A 13,496-nucleotide genomic window follows, 5' to 3' on the forward strand; every position below is an offset into this window, starting at 1 on the left:
AAACAACAGGAGAAGACCAGATCAGGTTCCACACTAGTTATCCAAAAAACAAGAAATCTGAAACTTTCATGGGCACAGACTCACACACACTGAACAGCAGAAGATCGAGTGGAATAAATCTGTTTTTTTTTTTTAGTCTTTAGCTGTCTTATTAATTATAGCCCCCGCCAGCCTCTAATAAACCCATAATATGAGAGTGATTCTGTTGCGTATTTCAGGCACACATGTGATGGAGGGATCAGGGAAAATGCTGGTGACCGCGGTTGGGATCAACTCCCAAACCGGAATCATCTTCACCCTGCTTGGAGCCGGAGAGGTTGAAGAGGAAAAGAGAGAGATCAAAAAAGGTAGGGATGTTTTCTGTTTTCAAGGGCAGCCTCTGTAAAATGATCTGTAAAATGAAAAGTTTGAAAATCAGACAGAACGATGCTATTTTTTTCTGTGATTAAAAAAATGCATCACAACATTGTGAAGTTAATTTTTATTTTTATTTTTGAAACAGTGTGTCCTGGAATGTGCTTCATTCCTCTTACACCACAGCCACTTGACCAACAACAATGACCAGCCTCATAGTGTTCATTTACTATAGTGTACATAGTGTGTACATTTTATCCATTTGTTTCTAATGTAGGCTCTTGCTTACATTATTACAACTTTAAAATTCCATCATTAGCCTCTTTTTATTTTCTCTATTTTAGAGCTTAAAATGTTACTGAGAAAACACAAAAAGCGTAAAGTTCACAATTTATTGTTAACATTTAAGGCTCCTTCCACCAAAGCTAAATAATCGTCCCATATAAACAAGAGGCTACTATATCATATCAGAATGAGGTTGTTGATATAAATCTGTTCTACACTCAGAGCTGCAGCTATACAGAATTTTTCAAAAACCAATCAGGCACTGTGGTGTAAAAGTGAAATAAACGAACAATACCTCAACACTCAGGTTCCTCAACAAAAACGAGCCGTTATTAACAGATCGCATGTTTGCCTGACCGAGGTGTTGTTCAGTAGCTGCATCTCTATGTCTTATTTTCACCCACACATGAACACACACATACTACTATGTGTGGAGAAAAAAGAACTCCGTGACTCCATTTCCACTAAAATTGTTTTTGCAGATCATCGCTGAGAATAAACAAAGGATCCAGAGAAACAATTACTCATCCGTTTTGGTTTCTTTTTTTATTTCTATTTAACATTACTGTCTTCTCATTCTTTGTTTTGCATGGCACCCTCATCCGTGTTTGCTAACCGCAGCAGAGGTCAGTAGTAGCTCATCCATCCGGTTTTCTGGCATTTCTACCAAAACGTGCAACGTTGTTAATGGTAGGTGAGAGACATCTTAGTAGAAAACTGTGCACATGTGATGAATGTGTTCATCAGTTATCAAAAAATGTATGCAAAATGAGTCTCATGCTACAGTATTTAAGTCTCAAAACATCTAGCTTCAGCCACTAAAGTCATTGGGTACACAGTAAACTAATCCTTTTTATGAACTACTATTATTGCAGTATTGAAGTCCTATTAGCTAATTATTATTAGCTAATTATTAAGCTAGTAAATCTACTTTATGCTGGTTATGCTAGTTTTTTTTACCAAAGGTCAAAAATTGAATTTGCCAATTTGTTAAGTGTTTAATTGCTCATATGTACTTAGACACACGGGATATATCGATAGACATTTATATTTTTAATAGTTTTTTCTCTTTTATAGTTTTAAACCTATTCAACTATGTTTAAATGCTAGCATTTTATTGTGGCACTGTGTATATTGTTTTACTATTTTAAAGCATTGGAGCAAACTCTATGTACAGAAACCCAACAGCCTCCTGACTAATCTTATAGACATATAATTACAAGAATAGGGATAAAGCTAATATATATGGAATCTGTTTGTTTTCTCAATATGGATCAGAAAATATCAGTCACACAGACACCAGAAAAGATGTATAAAGATATCCAAAGTTTAATGACAGAGAAAATGGATATATAGACCTCATTGATGACTGTGAGACCATTCCATTGCATATCAGTACAAACGAAAAAACTGTTGAAGCTCATACTGTTCTTGGTACAAACATTAGCATCTATCATGAAGATATGATAGTTGTAGCAAGACAATATGCAAGGAAAGTTAATAATAATAAATCAAACAAAAAACAGCTCTTGGTAGAATGGCTGAATAAGTTACCTAACAGAATCGGAGATGTGTTTTACACTTTCTTGCTAACTATAGTCCTGTTTAGACTGGATTTGTTTCAAAAGGTGTGATAGGGTCACTGTTATTCCATCTGGGATTACAATCTGTCATAACATTTTTGACACATTACAAAGTGCTCAAATGTCTGAAAAATATAATGACTCTATAATTTTAAGACTGATTTGACTCCTGTTAATGTATCATACATCCTGCATCCTCTCTGAATTGAGATGCAGAAAAAGATTGTGTTTTATCCCATAACCTCATTGTTAAGACACTCCTGGAATCTGTCACTTTTTTCTATCGTATCGAACTGGAATTGAAAACGAATCCCAGTCAGAGTTTAAGGTCGCAAAAATAATAATATACAGATGTAGTTGATGACATAATATAATCTACTAGAAAACAGTTGTTAGCTGCAGCGCACAACATTCTAAACTTCAAATTAATTTCTCAATTTGTGAGAGAATCTAATCCTCCTCTTTCCATGATCTTTAAGAAATTCAGATGCTGCAAATGCCTGTTAAACATGTTCATTAGTGTAAGTGTGTTCAGGAAACAGGGTAAGGGTTGGTGATATAGTTAATGTGTGGGAAAGACTCATTATTTTGATAACTGGTGAAATAAAACCAATTCTTAGTATCGTACTTGTCGAATCTGCGTTTATTTTCAGTTTTTTTTTTTTATCCCTGTAGGAAAACAAGATGGCGCCCTGGAGAACAATCAAAACAAAGGTGAGAGAACAAACCACCACAGACATCATTATCATTATAAAGCACGAGTGGTTTTGATTGAAATGTTCATGTAAAGCTTTGAACAGCAGGAACATTCATTTGATGTTTGTTTGATGTGCCCAGAGAAGTGTATTTTATTCATCTGTTAGTGATCACAATAATGTAAACTAATTTAATAATAATGTTATAGTTTTTTTGGAATGTGCAAGGAATTAAATATTTTTTTATACCTGGGTAATATTCTGTGAATTTTTTTGTTAGCTTTTTTATTTTTTTTTCCTGGAATTCTTTTCAAGACTTTATGGCTTTCTGATATTTTTTGTTTCTCATTTTGTAATCTTTTAAAATTCTTGGAATTTAAGATTATAGTTCTGACTTTCAGATTTTTTTCATTTTAATTGATTTTATGACATCAAAATAGCAATTTCCTGAATTTTTATCCCCTCCACTTCTTTTTTAATGTTTTTTTTCCTATTTTATGATGATGATTTTATGATTTTATATTATTCTCTCTCTTATATATTTATAACTTCTAGCTGTTTCTGCAGCTCTCAGAATTTCAGATTTCCTGATTTTACGTTTTTTTAACCCCAGAACAAAATTTCAATTTTCCTCTTTTTTTAAACTGATTCAGGTTACGTCATTTCTCATCTTCCGACTCTCAGGATTTCCTGATTTTCTAAAGTTTTTTGGCTAAATAATGAATTTCGAACATGCGTGTTAACAGGAAACAAACAGGACGATGCCGTTGCCATGGAAATGCAGCCTCTGAAGAGTGCAGAGGGCGGCGAGATGGAGGAAAAAGAGAAAAAGAAATCAAGTGTTACCAAAAAAGAGAAATCGGTGCTTCAGGGAAAACTCACCAAACTAGCTGTGCAGATCGGAAAAGCAGGTAAGAATTGTGTGTGTGTGTGTGTGTGTGGAGGAAAAACAAGCAATACAAACAGAGATCAGAATAAAATAAAATCAAAACAAATTGCCCTTGTGTTCTCTGCAGGTTTGGTGATGTCCGCGATCACTGTGATCATCCTGATGCTGTATTTTGTGATAAAGACGTTCATCATTCAGGGCCACTCGTGGCTCCCCGACTGCACCCCTATATATGTCCAGTACTTTGTGAAGTTTTTTATCATTGGGGTGACCGTGTTGGTTGTAGCTGTGCCTGAAGGTTTGCCGCTTGCCGTTACCATCTCACTTGCTTACTCTGTAAAGGTGAGTCAGTGTTAAAGTAGGATGATGATGATCCAAATGTAGGTTTGTGTTACAAGATGTTACTGCATGATGTGGAGGTAAAGAACGGTCCAAGCTGAAGTGGAGAGCATAAAATGGTGTAACTCCTTACACCTAGCTGTGGATTATCACCTTATACCATAGTCATATTCCAGTGTTGACAAGTTAAAGTTCTCATTGTTGTTTGCAGAGCAAAACTGACTGAATGGATAAAAAATATCACCTAATTACATTATTTAATTAATAACGACTGTGTTAATGTATAAAGTCTGTGTGAGTGTGTGTGGGTGTGTGTGCGTATGTGTCGGTGAATAACATGTGCACTTGCTGCATCCATACTAATAATGAAGCTCTTAGTGTTAACTTCCTGTGCCATTTTTTTTTTATTTTTCATCTGAATGTTTCTGCTCCAGTTTGCCAAATTCAACATGCGCTTTAACCCATTTATCAAAATCGCTGTATTCACCATATAAGCTAAAAATCCTCCATGTAGCTCAACAGCTTCATTAAGAAATGTTTACAGTCACTGTCTAACACTCTGAACTCACAACTGAACCTCCAGCCAATCACAATCCAGCATTCATACTGACCGTGACATCATATTATTAATCTATTTTCCACATCAAATCTTTTTTCTATATGTAATAATAATTTAAAACACTCTCTATATTTTGCTTTTTACTGGGACATTTGTTAGTAACCAAAAGGAACACAACATACAAAAAAATGGAGATTAATAGTGGAATTTTTTTTTATCCAGAAAATGATGAAGGACAACAATCTGGTGCGCCATCTGGACGCATGCGAAACGATGGGCAACGCCACTGCAATCTGCTCGGACAAAACAGGAACGCTGACCACTAACCGCATGACGGCTGTCCAGATCTACATAGGAGACCGACACCTGACGGAAATCCTGGAGACGAAATATGTTGACACGTCCATGCTAGAGCTGCTCACTAGTGCCATCTCCATCAACAGTGCATACACCTCCAAGATCACGGTCAGCAGCTCCTACAGACCAGCAAGTGCATACACGCTTAAATCCTGGCCATGAAACACTGTCCTAGCTTATCTCTGAACATCTCACATCTCGCACATGCTGAAGGACCTTACAGAACTGTAACTATAGCAACAACATAACAGTGCCTACATCTGAATGGTTATTACTTACACACACTTCTTAAACACAGTGCACACATTGGTTCCTATGAGACTAGAATAAGACTAACTTGAAACTATCATTAGATAAACAAAAAAGGAACAAGAGGCTAGTATGAGACATGCATGAAACGTGCAAGAAAGTAGCATTAACTAGCAAACAACTAGCAAACTTTCAAGAAATTAGCATTAATTAGCAAATAACTAGCAACTAGCAAGCTTAGTGTCACCGGGAATTTTAGTATTACATTAGCATGACATAAAGTTACTGTAAATTTAGCATGAGTATGGTTTGAGGTTTGCTTATGATCAGCAAAAGAGTTGCCTGAGTTTAGTGTGAGGTTGGTTGACCCTAGTGCATGGTGAGCAGGAAGTTTTTGTGAGTTTGTTAAAAGCTAGTATATGGTGAGTGGGGGGTTTGTGGGAGTTTGTTTAAAGCTAGTATATGGTGAGTGGGAGGATTGTGTGAGGTTGTTTAAGGCTGGTGTACGGTGAGCAGGAGGTTTGTGTGAGATTGTGTATAGCTAGTGTAGGTAAACAGGAGGTTTGTGTGAGGTTGTTTAAAGCTAGTCTATGGTGAGCAGGAGGTTTGTTTGAGGTTGTGTATAGCTAGTGTTTGGTGAGCAGGAGGTTTGTGTGAGGTTGTGAATAGCTAGTGTAGGTGAGCAGGAGGTTTGTGTGAGGTTGTGTATAGCTAGTGTACGGTGAGCAGGAGGTTTGTGTGAGGTTGTTTAAAGCTAGTATATGGTGAGTGGGAGGTTTGTGTGAGGTTGTGTATAGCTGGTGTCTGGTGAGCAGGATGTTTGTATGAGTTTGTTTAAAGCTAGTGTATGGAGAGCGGGAGGTTTATGTGAGGTTGTTATCTAGTTGCTCTGTTACTTAAGGTTGAATTTTAGCTCAGGCTAAATTAGCATAAAGTTGGTCTGATGTTAGGATGAGGCTGCTGTATAGTCGATGTGAGACTGTGTAACTTAAGATCAAGCAATTATTAGCATGATTTTAGCATGCGGTTGAACACTAGCTTATCTTTACTGGAAGTTGCTCGCCAAGTCAAAGATGAGTACTAGTGATGGGAAGTCCGATTCTTTTTTGTGAATCAGTTCTTTCGGACAGTTCGTTTCAAAGAACCGGTTAAAAAAAACGGCTTACCAGTTCTTTTACGTCTTTACGTCATGATGTCATGCATATCCAAATATAATCTCGGCGGATGAACATACACACTAAACACATTTAAATAAAGTCATGTCTATTGCATGAGGGCATATAGCTTATCTGTTTAAATTAAATCATCATCATCATCTTAGAAATGTTCCTTACATTTACGTTTTGCACTAAATCACCCAATACAGGCACTGATGTGCAAAACGTTGATGTTTTAAGTTGTTAGTAAATAAACTTACTTTTCATTTAAGTCCTCAGTTCACCTGTGCTCATATATCAGCAGCGCAGCACCAGCCTTTACAATATGTCGAAAGCATCTGATTCAGAGTCCAAAAAGTGTGTGAGTGTGTGTGTGTGTGTGTGTGTGTGTGTGTATTAATGTCTGACAGCCCGCGTACTGCTTGGTAGGTCGCGCATGCTCAGTATCAACAATTCGTTGGTATCAGTAGTATATCGAACGTGTCCGAAAGAAACGGTTCTTGATACGGCAGTACGCGTACTGCTCGGTAAATCACGCATGCTCAGTATCAACAATTCGTTGGTATCAGTAGTATGTCAGACGTGTCCGAAAGAAACGGTTCTTGATACAGTACTGGTGACTCGAGAACAGCAGTATGTGTGCTGCTGGGAATCAGCAGGTATGCGCATGCTCAGTGATGATCACTTGTTCAGCAGCATGTTTCAGTTTAATGTGTGTACTTTTGGAGAAACTAGAGAAGAACCCCATTCTCAGGGATATTGATTTATTTTGAGTCGGATAGACGGTCATACACATTCAAAAGTGAGTAACTTGAGTAATTTTGTTGATTAATGCTGATTTGAGACGCGAACTGTTTTAAACGATTCAGTCCGATTTGGTGAACTGGTTCGACCGGTTCACTTAAAAGAACCAGTTCAAATGAACGATTCGTTCACGAACCGGACATCACTAATGAGTACACACATTCTGAGGCAACACAGTGATCATATAAACAGTTCTTTGAAGTGGAACATATCAAACATTTGTCTGTTCTGTTCTCACTTTCTATCTCTCTCTTTCTCTCTCTCTTTCTCTCTCTCTCTCTCTCTCTCTGTCTCTCTCTCTCTTTCTCTTTCTCTCTGTCTGTCTAGGCAGCAGAGAAGGAAGGGGGTTTGCCTAAGCAGTTGGGGAATAAGACAGAGTGTGCACTGCTGGGTCTCGTGTTGGATCTGAAGCGTGATTATGAGTCCATACGAGAGCAGGTTCCAGAAGAGAAACTCTTTAAGGTCTACACCTTCAACTCAGTCCGCAAGTCCATGAGCACTGTCATCCAGCTCCCGGACGGACACTTCCGCATCTACAGCAAAGGGGCATCTGAGATCCTGCTCAAAAAGTGTGTGTGTATGTGTGTGTTGAGGGTAACCTCATATTCAATGCAAAATATTTTAGACTAATTTGCTCCTAAGTAAACAACTGGTTAATCCATCAACTGGTTAATCTATTAGCCTGGACTAATTTAATCCTAAATGAAATTCTGAAACTTACCTGGAATCATTTAGTGCTGATTAAATAGGGAACACTGATCAAGTTATCCCTGTGGGAGTAAGTACTAATCCAAACTAAATACATTTATATCCCTAATGTAGCTAACTTGTATGCTAGGTAACCCTTACTGATCTACAGTATCGCTTGCAAAACAATGACAATCTTGTATTGTCATAGCATTAAACCACATCAAATGAACCCAGACTTTTCAAAATTCTTTAATTCTGACTAGTGTTATTCTGACTAATATAGGCCAGAATAATGCAGTGCTAATTCAGTTCTTGCATCCAATCATTCCCCTGTATTTCCTTTTCCCTTCTCTTACTCTATAGGTGCTCCTTTGTTTTGTCTCAGGGCGGCTCAGCCCGTCCGTTCGGACCTCGAGATCGTGATGAAATGGTGAAGAAGGTGATCGAGCCAATGGCATGTGACGGGCTCCGTACCATCTGTGTAGCTTATCGTGACCTTCCAAGTGACCCGCTGCCGGAGTGGGACAATGAGGCCGAGATCATCAACAACCTCATCTGCATCGCTGTGGTGGGAATCGAGGATCCAGTTCGGCCTGAGGTAAGCAAAATCATGAATTAGGCTGAAGAATAGCAGATGTACAGAAATAATTTGAATCTATTTCAACCTCAATATAATCCGAAGTAATAACATTATCTAATCACACTATATTCTATCACAGTGATTGAATTTAATCTAAACACTATAATTCAATCTAATCTTGCACATTTAAATGTAATGTAACCTCACTATAATCTATTGAACTGTTATCTAATTTATACATGCTATAATCTAATCCAATTACTTTACAACATAATTACACTATAATATAACCTAATCTATTCACACTATAATCTAATTCAGTCTATCACACTATAATCTCATCCAAACACTCTAGAATCTAATCACACTATACTCTAATCCAATCAATCACACTATAATCTCATCCAATCACTCTAGAACCTAATCACACTATAATTTAATCTAATCTAATTACATTATAATTTAATCCAATCTCTCACATTGTAATCTAATCCAGTTGGGCAGTTTTGCTATGAAGCCTGTCTTTCACTGTTCTATCAGGTTCCAGATGCTATCAGGAAATGCCAGAGAGCGGGAATTACAGTGAGAATGGTTACAGGCGATAACATCAACACAGCTCGCGCCATCGCTGCTAAATGCGGCATCATCAATGTTGGAGACGACTTCCTGTGCATGGAGGGGAAGGACTTCAACCGGCGAATCAGGAACGAGAAAGGAGAGGTGCAGTTTTAGAAGCTCACAACCAATCAGATGCTATTCTCTGATGTTTTTGAGTATAAGCTCCACCTCTCAGATGTCAGAATTTTCTTTCAGCTGCTTAACAAAAAGAAAATGTAATTTGAGATGTTTATAGCCAATCAGATTACTTTATTTGTTTCTAAGGGTTTTTTTGTATAAGAAGTCTGTTTGTTGATAAGGTCATGTAATAAGAAATATGGAGTAGAGATTGTGGACTTGTTGGGTAAAATGCTAGGCACCGACGCAATGCGACTATTTGACTGAGATTACAAGAAATTATGTTAGGAAGCAGAAGTTTTTGAAGCTGATCTCTCAGCGAAGAGGGTACAAATGAAGGCCTAAAAGACCAAAGTGCCTCTAAATCACACACTCTAGTTAGAAGTGAAGCTAAGGCTAAATCAAAAGTTGAAAGGCATAATTTAAATTTTTTATTTTACTTAATTGTTGTACTTTGCTTTGCTCAAACAAGGCATCTTTATTTCCTAACACTCTTGTAACTCATTGACATGCCTATAAATATATACATACATACAGTTATTTTACAGTAACCCATAATTACAGTAACTTATTAACACTGATTATTTCTTTTTTCCAGGTTGAGCAGGAGCGCATCGACAAGATCTGGCCCAAACTCCGAGTACTGGCTCGCTCATCTCCTACAGACAAACATACACTTGTCAAAGGTATTCTCTCACACACATACACATGATACACAGTGATTAGATGTTGATCCTAGTTTCCTGTTTTTGTGCCTCATTTTTTCCAGAACAGTATTCACAAAGTGTCTTTGTTCAGAGATGCCACTACCTGGAAATATCCAATCAAATTTCAGAACAGTCTAATCGAATGCACTAATGAGCTGGCTGACTTAGATCCTGAGGAGCACCAGGATGTTAATTAGCAGTCTTTAAATAAGGTTGTTTGTAAATGTTTTTGCGGCCAAACCAGATTAAATATTCCCTCCAGGTTGACTCACCAAGACATTTAGATTTAAGCTACATCGACAAAAACACACAAAAAAACAAAGCAGAAAGCAAAGAACAAATTACAAACAAATGTTGAAAAAGTGCTATGTAAAGACTGCTGCTGACTTCTTCAATAATACAGCTCAGCCACTGCTGCTTCTCAGCTACCACATACTCACATTGACTGTTTTTATAGGGTGCTATTTATTTTGTCCTGCATTAATTTATTTGAAATTGCGTTCTTTGTTTGTGTGTGTGTGTGTGTGTGTGTGTGTGTGTGTGTAGGTATCATAGACAGCACTATAGGAGAACAGAGGCAGGTCGTGGCGGTGACCGGTGATGGTACGAATGATGGCCCTGCGCTGAAGAAAGCTGATGTCGGCTTCGCCATGGTGTGAAGAAAGCATTATTTTTTCTTTATTATATCATATAAATAAATAATGCAACTATTTCTATCAAGTTGCAAATTTTTTTTTATACTAAATCTGATTATAGTATATGTCACTTTCATTAAATAGATGCTGCACATATTGTAGAGGCTTGTGTGTGTGCGTGTGTGTGTGTGTGTGTGTGTGTGTGTGTGTGTGTGTGTGTGTAGGGAATTGCGGGGACAGACGTGGCAAAGGAAGCATCGGACATCATTTTAACAGATGATAACTTCAGCAGCATTGTGAAGGCGGTGATGTGGGGTCGAAACGTTTACGACAGCATCTCCAAATTTCTGCAGTTTCAGCTCACGGTCAATGTGGTGGCTGTTATAGTGGCTTTTACTGGAGCCTGTATTACACAGGTATATATAAACACAAACACACACACACACACACACACACACACACACACACACACACAAAACAGTCACTAGAAGAACAATCTGTCTGATCTCACCTAAACCTGATCACCTTGGGCTAATGACTGAAGATAATCTTTAGCGGTTCTCAAAGATCAGATAAGATCAGGTATGAGAAGGTAAATAAAAAAGAGGGTTTGTTATAGCAGCTTTAAAGTGATAGTTACGAGGTATTGTGATAACAGCTATAGTGCAGGTGGTAACAAGGCATTATGATAACAGTTATAGTGTAGTAGTAGCGAGTCATTATGATAACAGCTATAGCGCAGCAGTAACAAGACATTATGATAAGAGCTATAGTGTAGTAGTAGCAGGTCATTATTATAACAGCTATAGTGTAGTAGTAGCAAGTCATTATGATAACAGCTATAGTGCAGTGGTCAATTCCGAGGGTAAAAAAAAGGGTTTACTTCTAACAATCATAAACTCCACCAGTGGTGGACAGAGTTCCTACACCATTCTGTGTTGATGTAAACACAAGATCCGCCGATGCAAGTCTTACTGCTCAGAGATGCATTTCTGTCGCAACGAAACGCAGCTAGCCTGTCCTAGCTGAATGGCGGCATTCAGAACTCTGTCGCTCAGCCACGTCTCATGAAAATAAAGACACAGCAGTGTCTGTACTTATTCCGAGTAGCTTTCTGGAGTCTGATGTAGGCCAATTTATTGTCCAGGGAGCAGACAATAAGCATATAAAGTAATAATTGATGGGTATAGTAATAACATTGTTATTACAAAGTAATAACCTTGTTTCTACACGGTAATGAAACTGTAATTCTGGAGCATATTAAAGGTTATTACATAGTAATACTGCATTGTAAAAACAAAGTTATAAAGTAGTAATTAATAGGTATAATAATGACATATAACAGAGTATTAAAGGCATTATAATGCAGTTTTAGCCTAGTAAGAACAAGGCATTGTGATAACACAATTCTAACATAGTAATAGCAAAATGTGGTAATACAGTTATACCGTATTAAGCCATTGTAATAACTGTTAAAACAGTAATTATGAGGCATTGTAATGACCTTGTCATAAGGTAGTAATTAACAAGCATTGTAATAACACAGTATTAATAGAACTTAACTAATGATAGTAATCAATGATTCCAGTTTTGCTGTAATTAAATTACCAATGATTCCAGTTTTGTTTGTTTATGACAAACTTTTTATCAAGTTACATTTACAAAACGAGTGATTTCCTGTTTCCATTTATGTTATAGCATTAAGCGAAAATATCAATTATTCCAGTAAACACATTTTGTGTGGAGTGTATATCATAGATGTCCCTGTTACAAGCTGTTGCTATAGAAACAATAGTGTATTAGAAAAAAAAATCTTAATAAAACCTACGATTTGCAGCTGTACTACTGCCTAATGTGGTGAAAAAGCAGGCCAGGATTATTAAATGATTATTAAATATGTGTGTTTGTGTGTGTTTGTGCGTGTGTGTTTGCAGGACTCTCCTCTGAAAGCCGTGCAGATGTTGTGGGTGAACTTGATCATGGACACGTTTGCATCTTTAGCTCTGGCCACTGAGCCTCCCACAGAGTCTCTCTTGTTACGTAAACCTTATGGCCGAAACAAACCACTCATCTCCAGGACCATGATGAAGAATATCCTTGGACATGCGGTGTATCAGCTCATCATTATCTTCACACTGCTCTTTGTTGGTGTGTGAGAGCATTAAGAGGATATTCATAATAAAACTGGCTTTATATCTCTGTTGTAATAAATCATCTTCCCTTCTTCTCCTCAGGCGAAAAGATATTTGATATCGATAACGGCCGTGATGCTCCTCTCCACGCTCCTCCATCTGAGCATTACACCATCATCTTTAACACGTTCGTCCTCATGCAACTCTTTAACGAGATCAATGCCCGCAAAATCCACGGCGAGAGGAATGTCTTCGATGGCATATTTGCTAATCCTATCTTCTGCTCCATCGTACTTGGCACATTCGCTATACAGGTCGAAGTTCATGGACGTTTCATTGGTTACAGTTACGCCCATAAAATCTCCTGTTGGAAAGAATTTATATTAATATTGGTCCAGTTATTGAGCGTGTGTGTGTGTTTGTGTGTGTGTGTGTGTGTGGTTTAGATCGTGATTGTGCAGTTTGGAGGGAAGCCATTTAGCTGTTCGCCCCTGAATGTGGAGCAGTGGCTCTGGTGTTTGTTCATAGGAGTGGGAGAACTGATCTGGGGTCAGGTAATGCTGTTCATAACTTAACAAACCATTTTAAACAAATAAACAAATCAGTTTTGTATTTATTTCAATTTTGACTGAAATATCAGGTGTGTTTAAGAAAAAGATGGATTCAGAAATTCTAGCTTGCATGAACATTTTGTTACATTACTGTATTACTAGAACAAAAGCTGGGACAAGCACTGGGTCAGGCTG

At 37.6% G+C, this 13,496-nt stretch overlaps 1 protein-coding gene across 1 annotated transcript in view; it reads left to right on the plus strand.

Moving 5' to 3' along the window:
• The window catches only part of atp2b3a (ATPase plasma membrane Ca2+ transporting 3a), a 31,060-nt gene that overhangs the window by 12,760 nt on the left and 4,804 nt on the right, over nt 1-13,496 (plus strand). The window contains 15 exon segments of the mRNA XM_046871376.1: nt 219-347; nt 1,261-1,329; nt 2,898-2,936; nt 3,664-3,828; nt 3,934-4,148; nt 4,927-5,169; nt 7,599-7,840; nt 8,325-8,559; nt 9,082-9,261; nt 9,875-9,962; nt 10,530-10,636; nt 10,843-11,034; nt 12,553-12,766; nt 12,853-13,064; nt 13,197-13,304. Of these exon segments, the coding sequence (XP_046727332.1) occupies nt 219-347; nt 1,261-1,329; nt 2,898-2,936; nt 3,664-3,828; nt 3,934-4,148; nt 4,927-5,169; nt 7,599-7,840; nt 8,325-8,559; nt 9,082-9,261; nt 9,875-9,962; nt 10,530-10,636; nt 10,843-11,034; nt 12,553-12,766; nt 12,853-13,064; nt 13,197-13,304 (2,438 nt within the window).

The sequence above is a fragment of the Silurus meridionalis genome, chromosome 17, assembly GCF_014805685.1.
Source record: "Silurus meridionalis isolate SWU-2019-XX chromosome 17, ASM1480568v1, whole genome shotgun sequence".
Classification (NCBI taxonomy): Eukaryota; Metazoa; Chordata; class Actinopteri; order Siluriformes; family Siluridae; genus Silurus; species Silurus meridionalis.